Source organism: Gobio gobio, assembly GCF_949357685.1.
Source record: "Gobio gobio genome assembly, chromosome: 10".
In the NCBI taxonomy this organism is placed as follows: Eukaryota; Metazoa; Chordata; class Actinopteri; order Cypriniformes; family Gobionidae; genus Gobio; species Gobio gobio.
The window spans coordinates 14586711-14601075 of NC_137116.1; the positions used below are offsets into that span (position 1 = coordinate 14586711).

Here is a 14365-nt window from a genome sequence, read left to right on the forward strand (position 1 = left end):
AGCCCAGCAATGGGTTGTTTTAGCCCAGAGAATGGGTTGTTTTAGCCCAGCGAATGGGTTGTTTTAGCCCAGCGAATGTTTTTTTGTAGCCCAGCGAATGGGTTGTTTTAATCCAGGGAATGGGTTGTTGTAGCCCAGCGAATGGGTTGTTTTAACCCAGGGAATTGGTTGTTTTAGTCCAGCGAATGGGTTGTTTTAGCCCAGCGATTGGGTTGTTTTAACCCAGCGATTGGATTGTTTTAGCCCAGCGAATGGGTTGTTTTAACCCAGGGAATGGGTTGTTTTAGCCTAGGGAATGGGTTTTTTTAGCCCAGGGAATGGGTTGTTTTAGCCCAGCGAATGAGTTGTTTTAGCCCAGCTATTGGGTTGTTTTAGCCCAGCGAATGGGTTGTTTTAGCCCAGCGATTGGGTTGTTTTAGCCCAGCGAATGGGTTGTTTTAACCCAGGGAATGGGTTGTTTTAACCCAGCGATTGGGTTGTTTTAACCCAGGGAATGGGTCGTTTTAGCCCAGCGAATGGGTCGTTTTAGCCCAGCGAATGGGTCGTTTTAGCCCAGCGAATGGGTCGTTTTAGCCCAGCGAATGGGTTGTTTTAACCCAGCGAATGGGTTGTTTTAGCCTAGCGAATGGGTTGTTTTAACCCAGCGAATGGGTTGTTTTAGCCTAGCGAATGGGTTGTTTTAGCCTAGCGAATGGGTTGTTTTTAACCCAGCGATTGGTTTGTTTTTAACCCAGCATTTTTTAGAGTGTAAACTATGCAAAATAAATTATTTTTATTAGATACCATGCATAAATAAGTTATATAAAATATATAAAAACAAATGTTATTTTTATAGTAAACAACATAATTGAGATTCTCATTGTTTTGTGCTATATAAAGATGCATTGGTCGGGTTATAAATAATATTCATCTGATATATATATATATAAGTATATATTGCCTCATGTTATTTTAATGTGGCTTCCAAACATGCAAACATGTTCCTGTGTGCAAGAAATATCCCCCAATATCAGGTTAAACATTATATGTTATGCTTTGCTCTGAAGGTTCCAGAAGAAAAGGTGAAGGAAATCACGGAATACAGCCGGGCGATGGTGGAGAAGATGGAGAAGGCCCGGCTAGAAGCCAACTACAACGAGGTAATGGCGAGTCTCCACCTGGACGATCTGCATTCAGCTGAGGAGCGAAACGTGACACGCGTGTGAATGTTTGCGCAGGTGGTGAAGATCTGCCGCGAGTGTGTGCAGAAGCAGGAGAACGTGCTGGCCGACACACACATCTATCAGCTGCGCATGTGGTGCACGCTCAGCGAGGTGCTGTCCTACCTGCAGTTCGTCGACGAGGCGTCCACATACGCGCGCAAGATGGTGGAGGGATACCAGTGAGTGTGTTTCTCCATCTTCAGCTGTCTTTAGTGTGTGATGTTGCTGTTTGAGCTCTTCTCTGTATCAGTGTCAGTGTTCCTGGACTCCCTGAAACGCCTCCATTGGAGTCTTGAGTTTTCTTGATTGAGTTTTCTTGGCTGATATATGTTCATTTTTAATGTTAGCGTTATCGGCCACCATATCGGTATCGGCTGATATATGTTCATTTTTAATGTTATCGTTATCGGTCACAATATCGGTATCGGCTGATATATGATCATTTTTATTGTTATAGATATCAGTCATCATATCGGTATCGGCTGATATATGATAATTTTTAATGTTATCGTTATCGGTCACCATATCGGTATCGGCTGATATATGATAATTTTTAATGTTATCGATATCAGTCATCATATCGGTATCGGCTGATATATGATAATTTTTAATGTTATCGATATCAGTCATCATATCGGTATCGGCTGATATATGATCATTTTTAATGTTATCGATATCAGTTATCATATCGGTATCGGCTGATATATGATCATTTTTATTGTTATAGATATCAGTCATCATATCGGTATCGGCTGATATATGATAATTTTTAATGTTATCGTTATCGGTCACCATATCGGTATCGGCTGATATATGTAAATTTTTAATGTTATCATTATCGGCCACCATATCGGTATCGGCTGATATATGTTCATTTTTAATATTAGCGTTATCGGCCACCATATCGGTATCGGCTGATATATGATAATTTTTAATGTTATCGATATCAGTCATCATATCGGTATCGGCTGATATATGATAATTTTTAATGTTATCGTTATCGGTCACCATATCGGTATCGGCTGATATATGATAATTTTTAATGTTATCGTTATCGGTCACCATATCGGTATCGGCTGATATATGATAATTTTTAATGTTATCGATATCAGTCATCATATCGGTATCGGCTGATATATGATCATTTTTAATGTTATCGATATCAGTCATCATATCGGTATCGGCTGATATATGATCATTTTTATTGTTATAGATATCAGTCATCATATCGGTATCGGCTGATATATGATAATTTTTAATGTTATCGTTATCGGTCACCATATCGGTATCGGCTGATATATGATCATTTTTAATGTTATCGATATCAGTCATCATATCGGTATCGGCTGATATATGATCATTTTTATTGTTATAGATATCAGTCATCATATCGGTATCGGCTGATATATGATAATTTTTAATGTTATCGTTATCGGTCACCATATCGGTATCGGCTGATATATGATAATTTTTAATGTTATCGATATCAGTCATCATATCGGTATCGGCTGATATATGATAATTTTTAATGTTATCGATATCAGTCATCATATCGGTATCGGCTGATATATGATCATTTTTAATGTTATCGATATCAGTTATCATATCGGTATCGGCTGATATATGATCATTTTTATTGTTATAGATATCAGTCATCATATCGGTATCGGCTGATATATGATAATTTTTTATGTTATCGTTATCGGTCACCATATTGGTATCGGCTGATATATGTAAATTTTTAATGTTATCATTATCGGCCACCATATCGGTATCGGCTGATATATGTTCATTTTTAATATTAGCGTTATCGGCCACCATATCGGTATCGGCTGATATATGATAATTTTTAATGTTATCGATATCAGTCATCATATCGGTATCGGCTGATATATGATAATTTTTAATGTTATCGTTATCGGTCACCATATCGGTATCGGCTGATATATGTACATTTTTAATGTTATCATTATCGGTCACCATATCGGTATCGGCTGATATATGTTCATTTTTAATGTTAACGTTGTCAGCCACCATATCGGTATCGGCTGATATATGTAAATTTTTAATGTTAACGTTATCGGCCACCATATCGGTGTCGGCTGATATATGGTCGTTTTTAATGTTATCGTTATCGGCCACCATATCGGTATCGGCTGATATATGATCATTGTTAATGTTATCGTTATCGGTCACCATATTGGTACCGGCTGATATATGATCATTTTTAATGTTATCGTTATCGTCACCATATCGGTATCGGCTGATATATGATAATTTTTAATCTTATCGTTATCGGTCACCATATCGGTATCGGCTGACTCCCTGAAACGCCTCCATTGGAGTCTTGAGTTTTCTTCTGGGAACCAACACGTCACAATATTCCTCATTTAACCCTCTGGGGCTCTTCGGTCATTTCTGACCCGAATTTTTTTAAATAAAACATTTAAAAATCAGAATCGGAATGGTCCAAAACTTGGTGACTTTATTGGTACTTGGTATATGAACACCCCAAAAAATTGGGGACAGGATTTGAAAAGTCTAAGTGGTCGTAAAAAAAAAATAGTCACACTCAGGACCTTCGGGTCAAAAATGACCCCATAGTAAATTAATGGGAAATTGGCAAAAATATGAAAATACAGAGTTTTTTTGTGCATACAATCTACAAATTAGCCAGGATGCAGAAAAAAGGACTCAACAGTGAAGATCTCTAAAACATCAAGAGTGCAAAACAGACAAAAAAACTCTCACACACGCACACAAAAACACAATTAGCTTTTGGAATGGCACGCGTTTATTTGTGTGCATGTGTGTTTTTGTGTGTATAAGTGTGTGAGATTTTTTTTGTCTGTTTTGCACTCTTGATGTTTTAGAGAGTCCTTTTGTCTGCATCCTGGCTGATTTCTAGATTGTATGCACAAAAAACGAAGTTCCCATTAATTTCCTATGGGGGTCATTTTCGACCCGAAGGACCTGAGTGTGACTATTTTTTTTTCAAGACTTTTCAAATCCTGTCCCCAATTTTTTGTGTGTGTTCATATACCAAGTACCAATAAAGTCACCAAGTTTCGGACCATTCCGATGAAGCTAATTGAAAAAATTGCTTTCATGAGGCCTTAGGCTTGACTCTAAAATGAAATACAGCTTAAAAAAAAATTTTTTTTTTACTTATTTACTTATCTTGTTTTATCTTAATCCCGCCCTCCGGGTCATTTTTGACCCGAGGGTCCTGAGTGTGACCCATAAATGAAGAACCCCAGAGGGTTAAAGGGTCAACACACACACACACACCCAAAAATCTTTATGTGTTTGTCTATTGAAACAGAAAACTGTACCATCCCAACAACGCTCAGCTAGGAATGGCTACGATGAGGGCCGGCGTGACGCACTGGCAGGCGGGGCTCATAGAGGTCGGTCATGGAATGATCTGCAAGGCCTACGCCATCCTCCTGATCACCCACGGCCCAACACATCCCATCACCAAAGACCTGGAGGTAAAGCTCTGACTGACACAAGATAAAGGGAAAGAGTTTAACTGAAGTGTGTGACAGAGTCTCTCTCCTCCCATCAGGCCATGCGTGTTCAGACAGAGATGGAGCTGCGCATGTTCAAGCAGAACGAGTACGTGTATCACTCCATGCGTGAGGCGGCGCTGCAGAACCAGCCCATGAAGATGATGGCAGAACCGGCCGCTGAGAGCATCAAGAACCTGTTCCGCAGGAAGTGACCTCACAATCCACTGTGAAACAAACACGCTCAGGTCAAAAGTACACTCACATTTTACATTTATGCAAAAACCAAAGAGCCAAGGGATTCAAAAAATTCAATTTTATAATCCATTATTTATCGGCTTTAATATATCGGACAAATTTTCTTATCGGTCAGAGAACGATAACATTAAAAATGATCATATATCGGCCAATACTGATAATAAATAAGCCAATTAGCTGCAGACACGTAACATGACAGTGTGAATATACGCGCGGGTTATCGGTATATCGGTATCGGCTGATATATGATAATTTTTAATGTTAACTTTATCGGCCACCATATCGGTATCGGCGGATATATGTTAATTTTCAATGTTATCGTTATCGGTCATCATATCGGTATCGGCTGATATATGATCATTTTTAATGTTATCGATATCAGTCATCATATCGGTATCGGCTGATATATGTTCATTTTTAATGTTATCGTTATCGGTCATCATATCGGTATCGGCTGATATATGATCATTTTTAATGTTATCATTATCGGCCACCATATCGGTATCGGCTGATATATGTTCATTTTTAATGTTATCATTATCGGCCATCATATTGGTATCGGCTGATATATGATAATTTTTAATGTTATCATTATCGGTCATCATATCGGTATCGGCTGATATATGATAATTTTTAATGTTATCGTTATCGGTCATCATATCGGTATCGGCTGATATATGTTCATTTTTAATGTTATCGGTCATCATATCGGTATCGGCTGATATATGGTCATTTTTAATGTTATCATTATCGGTCATCATATCGGTATCGGCTGATATATGTTAATTTTTAATGTTATCGTTATCGTCCACCATATCGGTATCGGCTGATATATGTTCATTTGTAATGTTATCGTTATCGGTCATCATATCGGTATCGGCTGATATATGATCATTTTTAATGTTATCATTATCGGCCACCATATCGGTATCGGCTGATATATGTTCATTTTTAATGTTATCATTATCGGCCATCATATTGGTATCGGCTGATATATGATAATTTTTAATGTTATCATTATCGGTCATCATATCGGTATCGGCTGATATATGATAATTTTTAATGTTATCGTTATCGGTCATCATATCGGTATCGGCTGATATATGGTCATTTTTAATGTTATCATTATCGGTCATCATATCGGTATCGGCTGATATATGGTCATTTTTAATGTTATCGTTATCGACCACAATATCAGTATCAGCTGATATATGATAATTTTTAATGTTATCATTATCGGTCATCATATCGGTATCGGCTGATATATGATCATTTTTAATGTTATCGTTATCGGTCATCATATCGGTATCGGCTGATATATGTTAATTTTTAATGTTATCATTATCGGTCATCATATCGGTATCGGCTGATATATAATTTTTAATGTTATCGTTATCGGTCATCATATCGGTATCGGCTGATATATGTTAATTTTTTATGTTATCATTATCGGTCATCATATCGGTATCGGCTGATATATGGTCATTTTTAATGTTATCGTTATCGGCCACCATATCGGTATCAGCTGATATATGTTCATTTTTAATGTTATCGTTATCGACCACAATATCAGTATCAGCTGATATATGATAATTTTGTATGTTATCGTTATCGGCCACCATATCGGTATCGGCTGATATATGATCATTTTTAACGTTATTGTTATCGATAAGAAAATTTGGCTGATACTGTATATTAAAGCCGATAAATAATGTATTTCCTTCAGCTGAGACACTGTTCGCCATGATGCTTTTGATTTGATTGAAATATGATTGGAATCACTTCGAAGGAGAACATTAATATTGTGGACATGGATTTAATGGTGAGACTTTTGTTTTTGTAATCAAACACACAAAAAGTATATACAAATTAGGATTTTGATTCATCAGCCAAAATATCGGTTATCGGTATTGGCCAATAATGTTCATATCAGTGCATCCCATAATAATATACAATGCACACACTCTTAGGCAGAAGGTTTTCTATAGAACTCTTATATTAAAGAACCCTTTACGCCAAAAAGGAGAAATGTCTTAAATACTTCCAATATACTTTCATGTTTAATGCATTATTTCATTGTTTTTCTAGTAATAAAGTGTGTTTACGAGCTGCTTAATTCATAATATTTTATCAAGATAAGAGACAAAATGAATTCATTAGAACTAAATCCCTGAAATGAACCCTTGAGGCTCTATACAGAACCTTTTCCTCTGAGCGTGCAGGTTTATTAGGATCACACTTCACATGTGCATCTGTTCATCTGAGATTTATAAATCATGACTGTGTGACGACTGGAACAAGATTGCGTGGATTTTTTTTTTGTGTCATTTGGAATTGTAACTTTTTTTGTAATTAAAGTTTTGTCAGGTTTAAATGATGATGTTTGTGCTTTGACTTTCTTTGCTCTTGTCCATTAAAGAGTCGAGTGCACGGATGTGATTTTGAGAACACTTTATTAAAAAAAAAACATAATATTTGTCTTTTGTCAAATCATGCAGAGTCTGTTTATGCCACACGCTTGCTGATCCTCTTGTAGACGAGGCTGCCGAGAGTCAGAGTCTGTAACACACACACACATCATACAGTGAGATCTGACGGTCTGCAACACACACACATCATACAGTGAGATCTGACGGTCTGCAACACACACACATCATACAGTGCGATCTGACGGTCTGCAACACACACACACACACACACACACACACACACACACACACACACACACACACACACACACACACACACACACACACATCATACAGTGAGATCTGACCGTCTGCAACACACACACACACACACACACACACACATCATACAGTGAGATCTGACCGTCTGCAACACACACACACACACACACACACACACACACACATGATCATTACTGACTCCTCACTCACATTGACGAGTGTGTGTCCGTCCACGAGCTCAGTGACCGACGTGATCTTACTCAGGACGACCGTCAGCTTGTTTCCCTCTTTATTCACAACAGCCTAGAGCACAAACACACAATCACAATCATAATCATCATTATTAATGCGTGACATCATCATGCCGATCCGTCCGTCACCTTGACTTTCTCTCCGGTCAGCGTTTCGATCTCGGCCTCTTGTCCGACGGTGAAGGCGTTGGTCAGGACTTTGGCTCCGGTCGTCACGGTGACTGTGAAGTGATCTCCGTCCTGCTGGATCTCAGACGTGCTCTTGATGTCTTTGCCTTTCTCAATCAGATCATCGGGAAGACCTGAAGGACAGGAGAAGCGGTCAGAGGCCGAAGGTCATTCAGATCCCAACAGCTGACCACACTCACCAGCAGTGTTGGAGGAAACGCATTACAAGTAGCTTGAGTTTCGTAATAATATTACTTTTTCCAAGTAACTAGTAAAGTAACGCATTACTTTTCAAATTTACAACAAAATATCTGAGTTACTTTTTCACATTAATTTGACTGACAGCTCTCCTGCCCCCATGTTGAGAAAAATAAGTGCAGAGGCGTGTGTGTGTGTGTGTGTGTGTGTGTGAACATGATGGTTATTGTAGTTCTACACTAAATGTGAGCATTTATTTATCTCACTTGCACAATAAAGATTCTGTTCTCCTCAAAATGAATAAAATCAGTCAAATGCAAAATCCGAGTACTAGGCAAACCTCCAATAACTAAATGTTAAATAAAACAACTATTTTAATGCATAATCTACCTTTATATTTAATTGACCAATGTCTTGCTGCTGACCTTTGATGATGAAAATGACTAGATTTTTTGTTTTTATTGGTAAAACTTTTTTCTCCTGCATCTATTCTCCCGTTATCCAGAGCTGCGCCCTCTAGTGTTCATACGGGAATCTGCATCTTTACCTTATTATTTACATTTTGGTATGAAGAGGTCTTTACCGTTGCAAAAATAGAACTTTTTTGTTATAAACAAAAACAAAACAAGCCCAGCCCAGGTGAGAAAAAGTAACGCAAAACTATCGTAACGCATTACTTTTCTTAAAAAGTAACTAGTAACTCAATTAGTTACTTTTTAAGGGAGTAGCGCAATATTGTAATGCATGACTTTTCAAAGTAACTTTCCCCAACACTGCTCACCAACGGCCTTCATGAACTCCACGAACCCCTCCTGGCTCTCCAGCTGATACTTCCCGCTGAACGACATGCTGACGGGTGGATGCAGACTTCGGAGTGTGTGTGTGTGTGTGTGTGTGTGAGAGGCGCTTTTATATGCTCGAATACACAGATCGATAATCATTAACCAGCCAGGATGGCCCTGATTGGTCAATCACTGTGAAATGTCATGTGGGGTAAAAGCCGATCTATGGAGGGTTCGTTCTAATCAGATCGTGGCCTTAACCTTTGCCCTCAGCACTGTGACATCATCACACCTGAGGGTCACATAACAACTGGGAACATTTTAGAAGTAACTAAAACTGAATTAATACATTTATTTATATATACACTGATGATCTCCTGTTAGTGGGTGGGATATATTAGGCATCAAGTGAACATTTACTCCTCAGAGTTGATGTGTTAGAAGCAGGAAAAATGGGCAAGCGTAAGGATTTGAGCGAGTTTGACAAGGGCCAGATTGTGACGGGTCAGAGCATCTCCAAAACTGCAGCTCTTGTGGGGTGTTCCCGGTCTGCAGTGGTCAGTCTCTATCAAAAGTGGAGGACCAGTGGAGAACCGGCCACAGGGTCATGAAGGAGCAGTGGAGAACCGGCCACAGGGTCATGAAGGAGCAGTGGAGAACCGGCCACAGGGTCATGAAGGACCAGTGGAAAACCGGCCACAGGGTCATGAAGGACCAGTGGAGAACCGGCCACAGGGTCATGAAGGACCAGTGGAGAACCGGCCACAGGGTCATGAAGGACCAGTGGAGAACCGGCCACAGGGTCATGGAGGACCAGTGGAGAACCGGCCACAGGGTCATGGAGGACCAGTGGAGAACCGGCCACAGGGTCATGAAGGACCAATGGAGAACCGACCACAGGGTCATGAAGGACCAGTGGAGAACCAGCCACAGGGTCATGAAGGACCAGTGGAGAACCGGCCACAGGGTCATGAAGGAGCAGTGGAGAACCGGCCACAGGGTCATGAAGGACCAGTGGAAAACCGGCCACAGGGTCATGAAGGACCAGTGGAGAACCGGCCACGTGGAGAACCGGCCACAGGGTCATGAAGGACCAGTGGAGAACCGGCCACAGGGTCATGAAGGACCAGTGGAGAACCGGCCACAGGGTCATGAAGGACCAGTGGAGAACCAGTGGTTTGAGGAGCACAACAATGAGTTTGAGGCCAAATTCCCCAGATCTCAATCCAATCGAGCGTCTGTGGGATGTGCTGAACAAAGAAGTCCGATCCATGGAGGCCCCGCCTCGCAACTTACAGGACTTAAAGGGATCTGCTGCTAACATCTTGGTGCCAGATCCCACAGCACACCTTCAGGGGTCTAGTGGAGTCCATGCCTCGACGGGTCAGGTCATAATGTTATGCTTGATCAGTGTATATTGACGTCATTATAACTGATGTTCATTTGGCATGTTCATTTATAAATACACATTTGTATGTCAATGCATTCCTCAAATCATGAACCAGTCACAAGAGTGACAAAAATAGAGCGTATTTCATTATAAGGACACAAATGATCCGTGACTGCAGCATCAAAGGGTCTTTCAGCAGAAGATGAGCATGAAATATGACACGCTTCATAATCATAACTGATTTCTGTGCATCTGTGAGTCTCATTAGCCAGATCACGCAGGACGCTCCACTGTAGCAGTGACCCCCATCAGCAGTGTCCCCCATCAGCAGTGTCCCCCATCAGCAGTGACCCCCATCAGCAGTGACCTCCATCAGCAGTGACCCTCATCAGCAGTGTCCCCCATCAGCAGTGACCCCCATCAGCAGTGACCCCCATCAGCAGTGACCCTCATCAGCAGTGTCCCCCATCAGCAGTGTCCCCCATCAGCAGTGACCCCCATCAGCAGTGACCCTCATCAGCAGTGACCCTCATCAGCAGTGTCCCCCATCAGCAGTGTCCCCCATCAGCAGTGACCCTCATCAGCAGTGACCCCCATCAGCAGTGCCCCCCATCAGCAGTGACCCCCATCAGCAGTGACCCCCATCAGCAGTGACCCTCATCAGCAGTGTCCCCCATCAGCAGTGTCCCCCATCAGCAGTGACCCTCATCAGCAGTGACCCCCATCAGCAGTGTCCCCCATCAGCAGTGACCCCCATCAGCAGTGTCCCCCATCAGCAGTGTCCCCCATCAGCAGTGACCCCCATCAGCAGTGTCCCCCATCAGCAGTGACCCCCATCAGCAGTGTCCCCCATCAGCAGTGACCCCCATCAGCAGTGACCCCCATCAGCAGTGTCCCCCATCAGCAGTGACCCCCATCAGCAGTGACCCCCATCAGCAGTGACCCCCATCAGCAGTGTCCCCCATCAGCAGTGACCCCCATCAGCAGTGACCCCCATCAGCAGTGTCCCCCATCAGCAGTGACCCTCATCAGCAGTGACCCCCATCAGCAGTGTCCCCCATCAGCAGTGACCCCCATCAGCAGTGACCCCCATCAGCAGTGACCCCCATCAGCAGTGTCCCCCATCAGCAGTGTCCCCCATCAGCAGTGACCCCCATCAGCAGTGTCCCCCATCAGCAGTGTCCCCCATCAGCAGTGACCCCCATCAGCAGTGTCCCCCATCAGCAGTGACCCCCATCAGCAGTGTCCCCCATCAGCAGTGACCCCCATCAGCAGTGACCCCCATCAGCAGTGTCCCCCATCAGCAGTGTCCTCCATCAGCAGTGACCCCCATCAGCAGTGACCCTCATCAGCAGTGACCCTCATCAGCAGTAGGGTTGGGTACCGAAATCCGGTTCCAATATGGCACCGGTACTTATATAACCGGTATGTACCGGACCGAATCAGAACGCAGATTTCATGCGTCACTTACTTTCATGTATTTCGTGAGACGAGAATGAACTCAAGTGTTGTAAATCCGACAGATCCGATTCTGAGGCGCAAACTAACATGGCGCCCCCCATTGCGCTTTATAGATCAACTAACACACATTCACTCACACATTTGAACATCAGATAGTTCGTGACACAGTTAAGAAGTTTGTGAATATTTTGAATAAAAAGAAAAAACGAAATAAACCCGATACAGCTGAGCTGTCAGCGCTATTGCGGCCGCTGTGTGTCATGTGAGAAACATGACGCGTCACCATGGAAACATTAAGGCGATGTGTTCTAAAATATTTAGCCAGAGAATATGATCATATTTCAAGATAAAGCTGAAGCTTGAAGCTGGTTTGTAGCAGAGCAAGAATACAGACTAGGCCTACTGCTGTTATTACTGTAACTGTTTAGAGTTATATTAGGCTTGTTGTAGTTGGGTGGCTTAGGTTTTACTGTGAATTTGTAAATATGTCAATTATAATTTGTAAATAAGTAAATTGTGTTTTGTATTTATTTATATTCATACATTTAAGTATAGATTAAACTTTTAATAAATGGTTCAATTTAAATAATAAATAAATAAAAAGCCATTTAATGTCATCCACCTCGTTTTGTGGCCTTTAAAAAAAAAAAAAGTATCGGTTCAGGCACCGTTTAGGCACCGGAACCGTTTTAAAAGTATCGGTTTGGCACCGGAATCGAAAAAAACCCAAACGATACCCAACCCTAATCAGCAGTGACCCCCATCAGCAGTGACCCCCATCAGCAGTGTCCCCCATCAGCAGTGTCCCCCATCAGCAGTGTCCCCCATCAGCAGTGTCCCCCATCAGCAGTGACCCTCATCAGCAGTGACCCCCATCAGCAGTGTCCCCCATCAGTAGTGACCCCCATCAGCAGTGACCCCCATCAGCAGTGTCCCCCATCAGCAGTGTCCCCCATCAGCAGTGTCCCCCATCAGCAGTGACCCCCATCAGCAGTGACCCCCATCAGCAGTGACCCTCATCAGCAGTGTCCCCCATCAGCAGTGTCCCCCATCAGCAGTGTCCCCCATCAGCAGTGACCCCCATCAGCAGTGACCCCCATCAGCAGTGACCCTCATCAGCAGTGACCCCCATCAGCAGTGTCCCCCATCAGCAGTGACCCTCATCAGCAGTGACCCCCATCAGCAGTGTCCCCCATCAGCAGTGTCCCCCATCAGCAGTGTCCCCCATCAGCAGTGACCCCCATCAGCAGTGACCCCCATCAGCAGTGACCCTCATCAGCAGTGTCCCCCATCAGCAGTGTCCCCCATCAGCAGTGTCCCCCATCAGCAGTGACCCCCATCAGCAGTGACCCCCATCAGCAGTGACCCTCATCAGCAGTGACCCCCATCAGCAGTGTCCCCCATCAGCAGTGACCCTCATCAGCAGTGACCCCCATCAGCAGTGTCCCCCATCAGCAGTGACCCCCATCAGCAGTGACCCTCATCAATAGTGACCCTCATCAGCAGTGTCCCCCATCAGCAGTGACCCCCATCAGCAGTGTCCCCCATCAGCAGTGACCCCCATCAGCAGTGACCCCCATCAGCAGTGACCCCCATCAGCAGTGTCCCCCATCAGCAGTGACCCCCATCAGCAGTGTCCCCCATCAGCAGTGTCCCCCATCAGCAGTGTCCCCCATCAGCAGTGACCCCCATCAGCAGTGACCCCCATCAGCAGTGACCCCCATCAGCAGTGTCCCCCATCAGCAGTGACCCCCATCAGCAGTGACCCCCATCAGCAGTGTCCCCCATCAGCAGTGACCCTCATCAGCAGTGACCCCCATCAGCAGTGTCCCCCATCAGCAGTGTCCCCCATCAGCAGTGTCCCCCATCAGCAGTGTCCCCCATCAGCAGTGTCCCCCATCAGCAGTGACCCCCATCAGCAGTGTCCCCCATCAGCAGTGTCCCCCATCAGCAGTGACCCCCATCAGCAGTGTCCCCCATCAGCAGTGACCCCCATCAGCAGTGTCCCCCATCAGCAGTGTCCCCCATCAGCAGTGTCCCCCATCAGCAGTGTCCCAGCATTATTCCAGGGCTTTGGTCGGCTTGTCTCTGGACTGATTGATTATCAGTGTTTTATCAGGAACACTGACGACACACACAATAAAAGCATAAACTCAGCAGAATCCACAAGATCAATATGATGTCAAACTTCAGATATAATTAATTTCAGGTTATGAAAATGCTTTAATAATCCCTGCTTGAGATGTGATGACATCCAAACCCGCGGGACGACCTTTGACCTTCACCTATAATTATAAATGATGACATACTGAGGGATATTTACCATCTGATGTGCAACTCTCTCATGATACATCATAGCTTTATATACTAGTTTTTATTATTATTTCTTATTTATGTATTTTTTTCATTTTAATATTCCTTTAATTTAAAGGTTTAGTAATGTTTTTATTTTT

General features: G+C 43.1%; 2 protein-coding genes across 3 annotated transcripts in view; one reads left to right on the forward strand and one right to left on the reverse strand.

Annotated features, from left to right (window-relative positions):
- smyd1b (SET and MYND domain containing 1b) overlaps window positions 1-7350 on the forward strand; it is a 29598-nt gene extending 22248 nt beyond the window's left edge. For both annotated transcript variants that reach the window (XM_079826959.1, XM_079826960.1), the window contains 4 exons: window positions 1047-1139; window positions 1218-1381; window positions 4528-4696; window positions 4774-7350. In XM_079826959.1, coding sequence (XP_079683085.1) covers window positions 1047-1139; window positions 1218-1381; window positions 4528-4696; window positions 4774-4929 — 582 coding nt within the window. In that variant the 3' untranslated portion in view covers window positions 4930-7350. The remainder of the gene's footprint in view (window positions 1-1046; window positions 1140-1217; window positions 1382-4527; window positions 4697-4773) is intronic.
- A 127-nt stretch (window positions 7351-7477) lies between these two features.
- Window positions 7478-9127, reverse strand: LOC307133098 (fatty acid binding protein 1-B.1-like; the record flags this gene model as incomplete). The annotated part of the gene is made up of 4 exons (XM_079827888.1): window positions 7478-7531; window positions 7873-7965; window positions 8043-8215; window positions 9061-9127. 4 exons carry the CDS (start codon window positions 9125-9127, stop codon window positions 7478-7480), a joined length of 387 nt encoding a protein of 128 aa, XP_079684014.1.
- Window positions 9128-14365: the final 5238 nt, after the last annotated feature.